The 16490-nt window shown below is 40.5% G+C and overlaps 2 protein-coding genes across 2 annotated transcripts; one reads left to right on the top strand and one right to left on the bottom strand.

The window, feature by feature from the left end:
- Positions 1-1479: 1479 nt before the first annotated feature.
- tnfaip8l2b (tumor necrosis factor, alpha-induced protein 8-like 2b) lies at positions 1480-9297 on the top strand. The gene is made up of 3 exons (XM_078252128.1): positions 1480-1942; positions 7128-7468; positions 8053-9297. Exons 2-3 carry the CDS (start codon positions 7151-7153, stop codon positions 8293-8295), a joined length of 561 nt encoding a protein of 186 aa, XP_078108254.1. The 5' UTR covers positions 1480-1942; positions 7128-7150; the 3' UTR covers positions 8296-9297.
- A 578-nt stretch (positions 9298-9875) lies between these two features.
- Positions 9876-16252, bottom strand: lysmd1 (LysM, putative peptidoglycan-binding, domain containing 1). The gene is made up of 3 exons (XM_078252127.1): positions 15658-16252; positions 14909-15219; positions 9876-10739 (listed from the first exon to the last, which is right to left on the bottom strand). The coding sequence occupies exons 1-3, from the start codon at positions 15835-15837 to the stop codon at positions 10547-10549; spliced, it is 684 nt and encodes a 227-aa protein (XP_078108253.1). The 5' UTR covers positions 15838-16252; the 3' UTR covers positions 9876-10546.
- Between the last annotated feature and the right edge of the window lie 238 nt (positions 16253-16490).

Here is a 16490-nt window from a genome sequence, read left to right as displayed (position 1 = left end):
GAGATGTCATTACACGATAAAGAGGAAGCCATCAGGAAACCGCTTAAGCACTACTTCCTGTCTGTTGCCACGGCGACAGACCTCATTCTGCAGTTGCAAAGTTTACCACGACTTAAACCCGAGTAAATTTCTTGCAGCAGGGCTAAGTGGGAGGCAAAACAAAGAGGCAGGTGTGTTTCGGTTCGACAGCTATTCTGTCCAGGCACTCCTCAAGGCCAGCTGGGGCTCGGGGTGACCTTTAACCCCAACATCTGACAACAGTTAGCATTTTCAAGTTTTTTGAATGGCCTGAGCTTCAGCCAACAGCTGGTTGCTATTCAGATTGAGCTACAGATAAACACACTGCTTCAGAATCAGGGGAAACTTCCTGATTCTGAATGAATCGTTGAATTCATGACTTCAGACATGTTTGCTGTTGTTGCCAAGACTGATTGCTCTGTTGTGAACAATATCGGTTACTCTTGATTATATCTATATTACCTTCGTCTGTATTTCTATTTTACTCACTCTAGTAAGACTTACGTTTTATGACAACCGACTCAAAGAAAGCTTTGATATTGGCCTCTCGATTTTTATTATGCTGTGACTACAATAAAGTGTATTGTTCATTTATCAGGGACAAAGTGCAGTAGTGTTAAACATGATGATGTCATTTATAGTTTTATTGGCTAGTTTTATCTGCTAGTGGACTTTATTTGTCATTTCAACTACAACATGTCCAGTTAGAGCTAAATATGACAAAGTACCAAAACAGCATTAATACACACAATAAACGCATCTAATGTGTTAATGCTGACAACAGTTAAGAAGCCGTATAAAAGATATTGCATTTATGGATATAGGGCTGCAACTAAGGATTATTTTCATTGTCAATTAAACTGTCGATTTTTCAATTAATTAGTTGTTTGTAGGGGTGGGGGGGGTATCGATCCAGCATAGTATTGCGATATTTTCTGTGGCAATACTGTATCGATACACAGACGCCAAGTATCGATCTATTTTATATATGTGTTGGTCAGTTTGTCTGCTCGACAATCCCATTTTGCAGCAATACAAATGATGAACAAACAGAGAAATGTATCTTTTTTAGATAAAACAGATGTTGACAAAGTTTCCTTCTGGGGGCATAAAGTGTTGCATCATGTTGGCACTGCATGCGTTTTGTCCATAAACATAATAAAAGTAGCACAGGTTGGTGAGAGTGTTTAGTTTGAGTGCAGTCAGAGAGCTGTGACTGTGTGCATGTGTGTGTCACACTGAGACACACACACACACACTCCTGGCTACTCATTGTTTTGATTCTACCTTGAATAGGAGACACATAGGGAGGGACAGGGTGCTCAGCCGCACTGACAGGAGCTGCATTCCAGCCAAGGTGAACACAAAACAAGGGGTAAAGCCACTCCCCTTTCAACTGGCTGCATCCCTGGATCATTGCGAAATTCTTTCTGGGGTTTTCACTTGTCAGAACAAGCAGAGGCACAACGTCAGCAATACAGACAGAGACGAGCAGGGAGAGAGACAGACCGGATCACAGAGAGTGCCAAGGTGTGATGAGCGAGGGCAAGAGAGAAATACAGGGGGTTTGAAGAGTTTGAATTTGAAATTCAGAGGGAAACACAAGATAGGGTAGAGAGAGAGTAAGAGAGAGCGTAAGAGAGAGAGAGAGAGAGAGAGACAGTGAGGGGTGTGTCATAGCAAGTTAGTTCCTCGAGGAAGTACAACTCAACATTATCTTAAGACAGGGTGGTAGCACTGACAGAAGCGCTGCAGGAGGGCAGTTTTGGCAGGTTTTGGTTCTTCTTGTGGTGAAGATAAAAGGGATCTCATTAAATCAACGGGCCTGTGCTGTCAACCTGAAACACAGAGCAGAGTGAGAGAGAGAGATATCTGACACACACCAAGAGGGAGGGGGACTCAACACACACACACACACACACAGGTAAGAGAACTTCTGCCGTGTTCATGTGACAGTAAAATAAATAAATCCTCTAGGTCCAGATTAGTGTTTAGTTCTGCTTTTTTTGTTGTGTTGTTCTTGGAAACGTATTCATCGCTGGCAACCAGAAGAGACAGACGGAGTAGAGGGATGATTGGAACAAATTTTGTGACCTGTCTCCACTTCCCCATCTTGAGCGCGGGTTGGGAGATATGCATGTACACTCACAGTCATGCTGGAACAAGTTACAGTGAAATGCACAGATGTAGAGCTCACACTGTTGTTAGCACATGCTGGGAGTTGCTTAACTCAACTCTCCAGACGGTAACTTTCCAATATTGACTGGCCTACTTTGATTTGAAGCATGTTAAGTCATTGATAAAGTCATAGATAATGAAAGGGTGCGATGTCACTTACATTGTAGTGCAGATAGCAGGGACAAATACAAGCTGTGGGCCTCTGCTGCCTGTTTCGCTTCCCTTTTGAGGTATCGTAGATGAGTGGCAGGGGTTTAGCAACGACTATTTGGAAGAGTTGTGCAATGTTGAAAGAGAAACTGCAATGTGTGTTTTCTAAGGATTTCAAAATGCTTTTTTGTCTGTTACTTAAAAAGCACATCAAACATAAGATTTGGCAAATGAAAAAGGCAACTAGCAAACTAAATATCAACCTAATCCTTACACATTTGCATTTAGAAATCAATATGCCACTGAAGAGAAAACAAGATCTACACATGTGAACCGTTAGCCCTGTTGCCCCAGTTCAGAACACACAGCTGAAGTGGAGTTTCATCCTGGGCTCAATACTCATGGTGCAAAGAAGGCTGCTGTCTAAGGACACAGGAATCCTGTAGTTTTACGGTTATTGTTTGGTTCATCACCAGGAGAAAATAAAAGTTTCTACCAGCTCAATACAACCTCCCTTGTAGCTCAGTGATGACCTTTCAACAGTAGCCTTGTTTTCAGCTGATTTAGTGGTATGGCTTTTCGTTTTTTTTTTACTGGAACATTCTCATTGTTCAATCGGATCAAAGGCTGCGGGGCAGCTAAAAGAGACCTAACCCCCTTCCACTCACCAGCTACAGCTCAGTCTACACTGAACCCGTCCCCAGGCCTGGTGATGAAAGTCAGTGAGGATGTCAGTCGAGCTAACAGTGACGAGGCCCTGCTGCTCGAATAACAGTACGAGGCGTACTTTGATCGGCTGAGTCAAAAGGGGCTTCACGAATTCCCCCTCTAAGCGATGATTTATCTGTATACATACACAAACACCAGTGCTACTTTTTTTTAGTCGCAAAAACACCTAAATCCAAAAACAACTGGAAACCACTTTTACTCAAAAAATGCACAAGTTCATACATGTAGGCAAACACTGAGGCTCAATGCTGGAGTCATTTAAGGAATGCTAAATATTTACTTCTTCTGCCTGCCTTGATGGCTCCACCAATCAGCACTCTCTCTCTCTGACTGTCCATTAACCTAACATTTAAAGGTGCCTTACCGCCTGGCTGTTGCAGTAACTCTGAATCCAAGTACGAACCATCTCAACTGTGATAGTTACAGTTCTGCTTTTTTATTTTTTATTTTGCTCTTCTGGCAGAATCCGATCTTGCACAGTGTACACGTGCTTGTCAATATCCAGCAGGCATTTAGGAGGGAAACAAACACTTGAACATATAATGCAGTCACTCGCTGTTTGATGTCAACAACGAACCGATGCTTAAAAGCCCCCTTCAATCCATCTCTACCGGAAAATGAATGTTCAACATTGGAAGCGTTCTCGATGCGACTGACTGAACGATGTCTATTACAGAAAAGTGGTTTCATGGCAATGTGCTGCTGTAGCACACAAATGTTTCAGGGCTCTCCAAACATCCTCAACCTTCTGACTGATCTACGTAAAAATAAACAATGTAGAAGCACAAAAAGCCAAGCAGCGAGCAGTCTCCAGCTGAGGACTTAACATTTTCACGATGTGGGATACTGGCTGATGACTACACACTGTGCATGTCCCTCAAATCCCTGTGGTCTTTTTAGCAAATAAATGAGATTGAAGCATGAATCTGAAATAGCTATCACGCTGCTCCACTTCCATTATCACCGTTAAGGGAAATTAATCTAATGAATGTTCTTTAATTCCCCACAGGGAATCCTACGCATTTGTAACAACGCGAGCTATTAGAAACGTGACACTTGTTCAAAACGAATGGTTGTGCGTGTAAAATGGAACCCTGTGAGATAGCCTATAAAAGTGACTGTTTGCTTATTATGGATGTTGCTGCTGGGATTGGGGTGCACACCAGGGACAGGGAGAGTCACAGCGAGCGCTGCGTATTTGCATACTAACCGTAACACGACCAGATCACTTTTTAATGTATTGGTGAGCCATGGAGCCGTTTGCTCAGAGTGCTGACTGAGCATCACTGGAGTCAGACAACGAGAATATCACCATTTGAATAGTCTCGCTTTGCCAGACCTTCCTCCACAGCGCTGCGGAGGAGGGTCTGGCTAGTCCACACAGCATCCCGGGATGGGAGAAAAACGTGCTCTGGTTTATTGGCATTTCTTTAAACCAATCACAATCGTCATGGGCGGCGCTAAGCGCTGGACGGAGCCACGGTGCCGCTGCAAAATAGTCTCGGGAAGGAACTTGTTTTGGTGGAGGAACTTGTTTTGGTGGAGGAACTTGTTTTGGTGGAGGAACTTGTTTTGGTGGAACATGTACGTTCAAAAGTTGTTTTAGTCGTGCAACAGCAAACTCAGATTGGACAGATAGTCTAGCTAGCTGTCTGGATTTACCCTGCAGAGATCTGAGGAGCAGCTAACCATAGTGGCAACACAAAGAAAGAGGAAGGTACTGGACATCCGGCTGAAAAGAGGGACAGCCGGTGGAATTTCCGGCGGCAACAGAGCAATCCCGGAAGTGGAACATCGTGGATATAGACTACCATTTCAATAACTAATAAGTATAAACAGTAGGGACGTAACAATACACTCAACTCACAATTCGATTCACGATTTTAAGTTCACGACACGATTTTCTCAAAAAATATTTAACAGAATGAGCTGCAGACAAATGTATCCCTTCATTTACATGAACTGTGCAAAATAACAGCTCTACTGAAATCGTATTTTATCCTAAATAACAAAAATGTAATACAAAATGAATTCACACATCAAAATAACTAAATAAATAGAAATAAATATCTTCAAATAAATAAACTAAGAAGTAGTGACATTTGAAATCAAACAAATGAAATCAAAAGTAGATTACACCCTAGGCCATTTAAAAATTACATCGCGATTCATTTTTTTTATTATTTTAATCGGTTGTAATCTTTACACCTTTATATCAATTTTTAACCGATGCACAATGCAACGGTACGTCCCTATTAAACAGGCCGTCATTTAACTGACAGCTTATGGACAATATGCTGTCGCCATTGCACAGGGTGTAGCCATTGGGTTCGAGATGCTCACTTTCTGTTCCTGCCCTGCCACTAATGCAATCTGGGAAAAGCAGGCATGGGCCTGCCTCAGCTATGCAGCCTTCCTGCTTCTCTCAAATACTTGTCCACACAGGCCAGAAGTGGGATTTAGTGCAGAAGATTAAACTTAAAGATGCTAAGTAACTGTTTGAACAAGCCCGGTCTATGTTTGTGAATACAAGACCAGATGACACAAAAAGTAAGAGAGGATACACAGTGCCACTGATGTATGCAACAGATACTGTATGTCTTTGTTGATTCCGTCTCACTCATCGCAAATGCTTTGGATTAAGGCGGAGCGGGAGTCAAGATTTAAATAAGACTTCAATTTGTTTGTTATGTGTGCGTTTGTGGGATTGTGAGATAACTACTTATCTTTCATGTATTCTACAATGACATACATTTGCTTCATCAATTGTGAGTTATCTGATCCTTTCAATATTTGTTATTCTGATGATGTAGGAATTGAACCTTATTTAGCTTGCTTAGTGTACGCTTCTCTTATAAAAACATCAGCTAAATAAAATGAGAATGTAGCTTTCCTCTGTGAATGATTCACTTCAAATCTGCCTGCATGTTTGAGATTAGGGGAAATTAAATGTAATTAAAAAGGAATTAATTCAAACTGTGTTGACAATCAAAGATAAACAGTGGGTTTTGCAGTTGGGTCATAATGTGCAGTATGCATGCTGATGACCTCCCGGGGGTTTCTCTGTGATGGATGCTAGGTGTGGTAAAAGTCTCAGTGGAGAAATGAAAAGCCTCTGTGGAGTTTCTTCCATGGTACTTTTCCCTGTTGGCATCATATGTGCATGCCAGATACAAAAACAAACACAAACTGGAACTAATACTACAGAAAAGCCAGGTTTCAAATTTGATGTGTTGATGTGTTTTTTTTAATTCAGCACTGTGTATATAAATGTGTGATATAAATTTACCCACTTAATTCTACTTACTATTTTCATAAAGGGTGAAAACCTTGAGCTTAAATTAACAATTGTGTCACAGAAATGTACTTCAATGATGTGTGTGGTGTCTGGATAGGTGGCAATCTGATGGTTAGAGAGGCAGAGTTATGACTGGAGGGTCGCCAGTGCAAATCCCCAGATCATCTTGGAAATTTGGATAAGAAAGGTGAACATGTGTTGCCCCCCAAGCCTCCATGAAAACAAACTGTTGGCCCTTGAACATGGCATTTAACCTCCAACTAGTCCACTGGAGCTGCTCGTCTGCCAGTAAAAGACTGGAATTGTGCCAAGCAGCAACCAGATGTGAAAGTTGTTCTTCCTCTTCTTTAAAGGCTGAGCCTATGAATATCTTCATTTTTGTTGGTAGCTTGGGTACTCACTCTTACATTTAGCACTTGTATTCATGCGATGGAGAAAAGCAGTGCAAGCATTCCTATTTTAGACTGAGGCTCTGGGTTAGCTGTAATCTGGTGTCATGTATGGACAGACAGTGACAGGAAATATGTTCCATCTGCAGAGACGTCTAAATTTTGGGTGTAACACAACTGTCTCATACACACTTCTCTCACAATCTATTCTGAGAAAGCAGGAAATGCAAATCTGTCTCTGAGACTGGGAATATTAAGTGCAGTTTGCTAATGTCAGTCCTATTGTAGCCTGTTAGTTATCACAAATGTTGGGAAACTACTAATTAAACATTTACTACTGCCGTTGTTTGTTTGTTTTTTTTCAGTCTCTCTGACAATTCAGGCAACCATGGACTCCTTCAGCTCCAAGGACATGGCCTTGAGGGCGCAGAAGAAGATCCTGAGCTCCATGGCCACCAAAAGCTCTGTCCAAATGTTCATTGACGACACCGCCAGCGAGATCCTGGACGAACTGTACCGCGTCTCCAAAGAGTACTCTGGTAATAAAATCGAGGCCCAGAAGGTGATCAAAGACCTGGTCAAGATTGCCGTCAAGATTGGCTTGCTGTTTAGGAACAACCGTTTTAGCACCGAGGAGCTGGGAGTGGCCACCGATTTTAAGAAGAAGCTGCACCAGGGGGCCATGACAGCTATCAGCTTTTACGAGGTACGTTTCCATATATTAAATGTTTATATGCGGGCTTCAGCAAGTAGACTAATTATTCACGGAGACAATGTCCAAGTTCATTTAAAACAGATGCAATTAACAGAAATCTGTAAACCCCTCCATAGTCTTTCTATTCCTTATTCTGTATAAGAGTCAACATGTCCTGTATGTGGCCCAGCCTTGTTATGAAGTATTTGGTTTCATTTAAGTCCAACTATGAACTCAATGACCTTAATTTAATTTTTCAGTCTCTGCTTTCATAACATGACAGAACATAAATAGGTTTGTACAGTACCACTCTTAGATTTTAGATCAAAATGACAACTGCAAGAAAGGTTATTTCTAGATAAAATAAATACAAGTGTATGCATTTAAGTGAACTTTTGTATTTCATATAATTAGGGAAGATATCCTGATAAAAGACTTGATTATTTCAGAATACATGAGTTTGCTAATAATATATCTATCAATTCATCTGACAGTTACAAATCCCCTATTAGATTATGTCTTTTGTCCAATACAGATATTAGAGAGGAACCCTAACAGTATTAACATTCTGACATTATATTTCCCGATTGGTGCAGGTGGATTTTACCTTTGATAAAGCAGTGATGGAAGAACTCCTGACCAGCTGCAGGGATCTGCTGCTGAAGCTAGTCAACACCCACCTCACCCCTAAATCCCATGGTCGCATCAACCACGTCTTCAACCATTTCTCTGACCCAGAGCTCCTGACCAAACTGTACGACCCCAGCAGCCCCTTCCGAGACCACCTTACCAAGATCTGCAAAGGACTCGACAAACTTATGGAGGAGGGGACAATATGACAGAAATAATACAATTATAGACACTGGGAGATCAACAGGCAGTCTCAGCTAAGACTCAGAACTGTTGAACACAATTGGTCTTACTGCTGCGGAGGACTCGCAACATAAGACAATTGATTTGAGAACAAAACTGCTGCCCCATCGTTCTCAAAGAACGTGGGATTAAAAAATAAAGTTGGTTGACTCATAGTGCGTTCCATTTGTACTCGGAAGTCGGAATTTCCAAGTTCTAAGTCGGAAACACGCCCCCTTAAGTCAGATTTCCAAGTTGGGAAGTGCGGACAACCTGGCAGTACCCCAAGCTCCAAATCCATCAAGAGTAGTGAAAGCTGTAGTAACATAGTTTATTAGCACTTCTGTCTTATTTGTGTCCCACTAAATCAGTTGTACACAAAGTCCTGTCCAACTTCTGTGGACATGGTGTCACGCTGTTTGTATATAACAAAATAACAGCCTAATGCGTTGTTATACTGGTATTGCTAACAATGGCTAACCAATCCCACCGTGAATTCCGACTTGTTAAATGGAACGCAGTCAACTCGGGTTTGACGTCATTTGTGCTCCGGCTTCCGAGGTAAATTGCACGCACTATCATTCCTCAAGATTTCAATGTTTAGAGATGATATATACTGTATAATTGTGATATATACTTGTCTATTGAGACAACGTTCAGAAACCAAACTTGGATATACATTTGTTTATACTGTATCAACTGTTTTATTAGATTATGAAATGTCATCCAATGTTAAATATCAGAGAACTTGAATGTTTCACACAGAACTACTGATGTTAGGTTATCTGGAGGAGGGGTTAGAACAGCTGGAAAGATTTCATAGAGGGGATGAGAGGGAACAATGCCCCTGTAATACAACACTGCCATCTGGTGGTCAAGATGACGCTTCAGCAACTCAATGTACTGTATTTACTGAAGTGCCTGGAAGTCAATGCAGCCAATAATAAAGCAAATGACCCCACAGTCTTTGAAATGACTGTACACCGACACTTTGCAGTCTCAGCTTCAAAACATGTTTAGAAGCATCAACAAAAAGACTAAACTAAATAGTGTTGACTGCACAAGTTTGAATGTTAATCCTATAATTCATGTTTTTCTGAAGATTGGATCACAGACATTGGCTAAGATTAAGACATGTGTTGTTCTTTGGGTTTAACATTACAAAGACATAAAAGAAAAAAAAACAGACAAGGGGGGGAAAAAAATGAAGCCCTGACTGACACTTCACTTCACTTTATAGAATATAGTCAAATATTGACATATGTTCTTCTTTGTGTAAGCAACAATGTGGAAACAAGTCAGTTAAACTATTAAGTTACAGAAAGTGTTTTTTTAAAGATCAAATGTATATGAGTCAACATTATATATATATATATATATATATATATATATATATATATATATATATATATACACACACACATATACATATATATATATATATATATATATACACACACACATATACATATATATATATATATATATATATATATATATATATATATATATATATATATATATATATATATATATACACACACACACACACACACACACACACACAAACATGGGATGGATTTTATTTCTAAAAAGAACTATATTAAAATAAAAAGAAATATGAATATAACATAATAAAACGTTTTCTTTCAAAATATATTCTAAACTATGTCTCTTTTCTAAACTTTGGCTACATTAAAAAAAAAAAAAAATTTCAGCAGTAACAGAGAGAGATCAATTTATGAGCAACGTTGTGTTAATATTACAGTAAACATACTATGTCTATATATTCATACCATGGCTAAAGGCTTTAGTCACAAAACTTGGCCATCTTTGCATTATCGGGCTGTGAGGTAGCATTACACACAAACCACTTGTTGAGTTGACAATATGAAGAGTCATATGACCGAAGCAACTTGTGACTGCGAATTCTCATTTTCAATATTTTATGCTCTCATTTCCTGCTGTTGAAAACAAGCTAAACACAGCTAACCTCACACATAATCTACAGTTTGTCTCACGAAAGAAATAAGGCTACAAGTGCAATATTCATTTTCAAAAACCTTTTAAAAGAAAAGGTTTAAATTAAATGGCAAATAATGAAAATACTTTTAAGTCCATTCAGCAGCAGGATCACTTTATCTATAATGCTCTATTATCCTGGAAGCCAAACCATGCGATGTGGCTTTCTGGGAAAGTTTCTTTAATGATCAAGAGTGTGACAGCAAGAACAACATGTCACAGCTGGAAGATCTCATCTTCGCGGTCTCTCAGTTTCTTGGTGAGTTTGGTGATAGTTAGGGGCACTGCCACATGTGATGCCTGCTGCTGCTGCTGCGGCATTTTGGAAGACAAAATGACACTTTGCGACCTTGTAAGCGGCTGACAGTCTGATGTCCTGCTGGTGCAAGCTGCTTCTAGGGCGGCAACCCTGTGAAGAATAAACAGATGAGAAGATACAGCAAGTCTTCAGATGTATATGATTCACACAATCGGCCTCACAAACTTCATGCCTTTTGATCTGAAAGTGTGAGTCCTGCAAATATATCAAAACAGGTCTCTTTATTTACAGTCGCAACATTTGGTGCCAAAGCAGGAAGTGGTTATTAAGAATGGTGAGGCCAGGGAGGTGGAAGGCTTTGTTAAGTATTGGACTTGGTATAATATAGAAAAGTAACACACACCCAGGGCTGCCGTGAGGTGCTGGTCACTAGAAGTAGACTTGAAAGTAAATAAAAGGTGTCGCCCACTCTGGCTCCATAAGCATTTCTCTATTTATTCTGATGACGTATCGGCCCTCAGGCGAAACGTTGTCAGAATAAATGCATGAAGAAATGCGTATGAAGGCAGTGTGCCACACTTTTTTCTCACTGTCAAGTAGGGCTGGGTACCGAATTCAATACTTTTTAGGCACCAACATTATTGCTTCTAAGTATCGAGTATCGAAAAATCGTCATTCAATACCCAATTTCAATACCTTAAAAAAGGTGCACTATGAGTTCCTGCACGGTCCAAGTAAATTTCAAAACAAAACAGAGCAAGCTCGCCCCTCCCCCCATGTTTCCGTAACTGTCCTGACTAACTGACTAACTGACTAACTGTAACTAACGCCCACCCCCTCCCCCAACCATCTTGTCGGTGATTAGCTGGAGTGGTTTGTTGTATTTTGGTGCACAGGCTGTGCCTCCAGTGTTTGTTTGACGTTTACGACCCCCGCGTTGTCTCCCGAGACCGGGCTTTTTCACAGTGTATTCAGGGGGCAGGCAGCTAGCGGATCAAGGAGAGATGCCTACGATTTGAGACAAAAATGAAATTGCACTGAAACCATGCAGGAACTCATAGTGCAGCTTTAAAGAGTAAATCTCATTAGCGTCAGTGAGCCATTAAGCATGCAGCATGCTTCTACCAAGATCTAATAATGCTGGTGATTGGCTGTCTAATGTTACACGTTGTAGAGACACGCAGGAAAAACTCTACGTTACGCAGAGAGTAACGCAGAGTCACGTAGTAGGAGCTGAAAAATAAATAAAAAGATTTGTGCTGTAATGTTGTAATATATTTTTGTTTTATAAAATTGGTATTGAAAAAAGTATCGTTTAGGAACCGGTATCAAAGTCACGGTATTGGTATCGGTACCAGTATTGAACATTTTTGAACGATACCAAGCCCTACTGTCAAGTATATATATGTATATATTTTTTTTTAAATCGTCATCACAATATCAACTGGCGCAATATACACATCGCCAAAGGCTGCAACACATCGTGAAAGACACTCAGAGGTTTTTGTGTTAGTTGAAAGAAAATTAGTAGAAAACTGCACTTTGATAATGTAACCAACTTTTTTAGTGGTGCCTTTTATACTCAACGTTCAATTCTTTTTCTTTTGGCCTTAATCAATGTGTGGAAAGGCCGACACATCATCTTGGCCACACCTTGGATTTCATCATCTCCTATGGGCTTTCAGTTTCACTCAGTGAAATAACAGAAACTGGTATCTCAGATCACTTCCCCATCAGGTTTGAGATCAGTGTTCCTCCACCTGCTAGTAAGCCTATATCCTCAGCTTCTAGGCACCGCTGCATCACCTCCTCTTCAGCTGGAGAGTTTGCTTCTGCGTTCATGGACTCTCAGTTCTATGTCATGAATGGTCTCTCCCTCTTCCCCAGATAACATTCTCTCTTTGTTCCATTCCACAAGCACGGGAATCCTAGACTCTATTGCCCATCATCGGATTAAAACTAATAAACCTAAGGCGGACCCCTGGCTAAATGACACCACAAGGGCCCTTAGGCAACACTGCAGACAAGCTGAACGAAGGTGGAAGAAGGACAATTTACAAATATCACTGGGTTTATTAAGGGACAGTCTAGCTGAATACCAGAAGGCTGTGAAGGGGGCGAAGATGCACCACCTCTCTTCTGTCATAGCTAGCAGTTGCCATGAACCAAGAGTGTTATTTAATACTATTAACTCTGTCGTGAATCCATGCACCTCTGCTCCGACAGATGTTTCAATCAGTACATGTGAGAAGTTTCTCTGTTATTTTATCGACAAAGTAGCATCTTTCAGGCAAAACACCAGTGCTAATTTTAATGTGTTTGTACCTGCTGCACCTGTGCACTCTGCTGTGTTTGAGGAATTTAAGCCAGTTTCTCTGACGCTGCTTACTGAGGTAGTGCAAAATATGAAACCTACCAACTGCCCCTTAGATATTGTTCCCGCCAGAATGGTGAAGGAGGTTTTTAATAGCACCATTGGGTCGAGTTTACTTACTTTTTTAAATTCTTGTCTTAGTTCAGGTTCTGTCCCAGCTGCCTTTAAACATGCTGTGGTCAGGCCCCTACTTAAGAAGCCTAATCTTGACCCCACAGTGTTGTCCAATCTTAGACCAGTCTCTCATCTGCCTTTTCTTTCAAAGGTTTTGGAAAAAGTTGCTTTCATACAGGTACAAGCCTTTTTACAACAGAACTGCGTTTGAAAAATTTCAATCTGGCTTTAGATCACGTCACAGCACTGAGTCTGCACTATTGAGAGTACACAACGATATTGCCTTGTCTGTAGATGCTGAGAATCCTATTGTTTTAGTGCTCTTGGACCTCACAACGGCTTTTTACGCAGTGGACCATGCAGTCCTCCTCTCTCGCCTCGATCATCGTGTAGGCATCCGAGGCTCGGCACTTAAATGGTTTAGCTCCTATTTGGCAAACAGGAGCTTTTCTGTCATGATGGGTGACCTCGTCGTCAGCTGCTCCTCTCTCTTGTGGGGTACCCCAGGGTTCCATTCTTGGCCATTCTGTTTTCTTTATATATGTTGCCTTTAGGGGCTATTATAGGCAAGCACAACCTGTCATTTCATTGTTGAAATATATTTGCCTATGAAAGCAAATGACACACTAAACTCCCTGCTTAGTTGTATTAATGATATTAAGTTGTGGCTTTCACAAAACTTTCTTAATTTGAACAAAAACTGAGTGTATTATTTTTAGTACTAGAGGCACGCAAAATGGTCCAGCTTTGAGTTTGGGAGCTCTGGCATCACACACTAGGTCAGCTGTCAAAAAGTTGGGGGTTACTTTTGATTGCAGTATGAAATTTGACAAGCAGATCAGTAATGTTGTTAGAATGAGCTTTTTCCAGCTTCGTCTCCTGGCTAAAGTTAAGCCTTTCCTGAGCAGGTACGACCTAGAAAAGGCTATTCATGCCTTTATTAGTTCAAGGTTGGATTACTGTAATGCTCTTTATGTTGGTTTGAATGAAACCTCCATCTCACGCCTTCAACTTGTTCAAAATGCTGCTGCTCGCTTTTTAACAAATACATCTAGACGTGCACATATCACTCCCGTTCTCTACACCCTACACTGGCTCCCTGTGCGTTTTAGAATAGATTTTAAGATCTTATCGTTTGTTTTCAATGCCTTAAATGGCCTGGCCCCGGAGTATTTGTCCGAAATTTTAATTTTGCATAGGCACAACCGGCCATTGCGGTCTTCAAATCAGCTGGTTTTAGAAGTCCCAAGGTCAAGGTATAAACGGGGGGGTGATCAGGCTTTCACAGTTGCTGCCCCGAGACTCTGGAACAAGTTACCCCCTAATATTCGCACTATTACGGATGTAGCTCTTTTTAGGTCCAAACTCAAAACCTATTTGTTTAGACTGGCTTTTAATACGTAGTAGTGGTGTGACAATTTCACTCTCCTGTTTCTTTGTAACCTTTTCTGATTTTACTGTGTTATATGTTTCATTCTTTTTATTGTATATGTTGTTTTATACTTGATTCCTGATGTAAACCACACGCTTTGGATACCTGCTGGTTGCTGTAAAGTGCTATATAAATACATTTTGATTGATTGATTGAATTTGTTCAATAAAAGAATGTTGGAAATGATTTCCTTTCATTTGTTTTCAATTCAACAAGTGGTTTGTTGTATATTAGCAGAATACTACAAGTACACTTTAATGTCTGTTTATTAATTGCAAGAAATATCATTATCGCGATATTCAACGTTATCGCATATTTTCCTCATATCGTGCAGCCCTAAGCATTACTGTGTCTGAACAACCAGTGTACATGCAAGCCGTGAGAGCCATGTAGTCGTACCTTTGCTCTGCTTCATGGCATCCTTTGACAGCAGCCTGCTTGGACTGATTTATCAAGCCATCCAACCTTTTCAAAAAATCCACTGGAGTAAGGTCTGACATCCTTTCTTTGCCATCATTTTGCTTCCTCTCAGAGGAGCTCCCCGTGTGCCCATTTTGAGCAGAGGCACAGTCTTCTTCACTGTTCTCTTCAACCAAATCCACCCCGTTATTACAGTGGTCCAAGTCTGACAGCACAGGGATTAACAGGGACTTTTTCTGGAATATCGAGTCATTGGTGTACAGCCTGTTCACTCTTTTGATCTGCTCCATCTGGAAGAGAAGATTACCTCGTCTACCTTTTGTAAACTGTTTTTTTTAACTTAAAGCTAGCCCCCCCCCCCCCAAAAAAAAACAAAACAAAAAAAACTTAGGTACTTTTTGCTTTTTTACTAAAATCACGAGCAAGACAGCACTCCAATTAAATAGTTAATGCAAATTTAACAATTGAATAATTGAATTAAAGTGCTGTACTGCTTGTAATTTTTGATACAACTTTATTTCACTGAACCACAATAAGACGTAAACAAAAGACAACAATAACAAACATGTATATAGTAGTTCTAACAAATAACATTAAATGTTTATTTTGCATATCCCAAAATATTGCAAAAAGCTATATTCAATGCGGAGGCATGATATCACTATATTACCAATATCGGCTTAAAATGAATTGCTGAAGGAATTATAAAAGGAGAAATGAATACTTACAGACACTCCATATTTCAGGGCCAAGCCTTGTAGGGTTTCTCCTGGCTGAATGTTGTGTTCAACGCGTCTCTGGCGAACCGGAGAGAGCGGAGAATGGACCAAACTGCCGTAAGACCTCGTGCGGCCCCCGCGGAGTAAGCCGTTTCCCCCGGCTGGCAAAGGTGCTCGCTCCCCGGACATAGTCGTGAACCACTTAGCAAGCTAGCGTACAAGCCAACTTGTACGTTGTTCACATCATGAGAATACAGCCTACTTTACAGCCTACTTAGTCTACACATGCGAAGTAAGCAACCTATTAGCTTAGTTAACCTGCCAGCTAAGCTATCAACTTCACCTAGCTAGCTAGTTAATTAACGTTGACGCTCGTTCTTTTTCCGAATGTCAAACTACGTCTGTATCTCGCTAACGTTAGCCGTTGAACTTATGCCACAGCTAATGACAATAACTTACTTGAAAACAAGTTTCACCTACCATATCTCTCAAACAAACACCTGAAAAGTTGCATAGAAAGTCGTTTCCTGGAGTAAGCTGTCTGCTGCATATGTTGCCATGACTGCCGAGTTCAGCTGAATCCCTTGAGTCTTTACTTGCGCTGCATTCATAATATTTGGAAAATCCGATACAAATTGAGGTTTGAAACATCTTTAAATACAGTTCATGCAGTATGTCTATGCTTAAACATGTTCAGACCATTTGCTACACAGAAATGGAAGATTTCTGTTAATTGTCAATGTTTTCTGAGCGTTAGACACATTTAGCGTATTTTAAATATACTGGAGCTGAATGTTTACAGGTATATCAAACATTTCTAAACCAAGCGGATGCAAAATATA

Source organism: Sander vitreus, chromosome 6, assembly GCF_031162955.1.
Source record: "Sander vitreus isolate 19-12246 chromosome 6, sanVit1, whole genome shotgun sequence".
Taxonomy (NCBI): Eukaryota; Metazoa; Chordata; class Actinopteri; order Perciformes; family Percidae; genus Sander; species Sander vitreus.
This window is presented reverse-complemented; position numbering and strand designations above follow the sequence as displayed.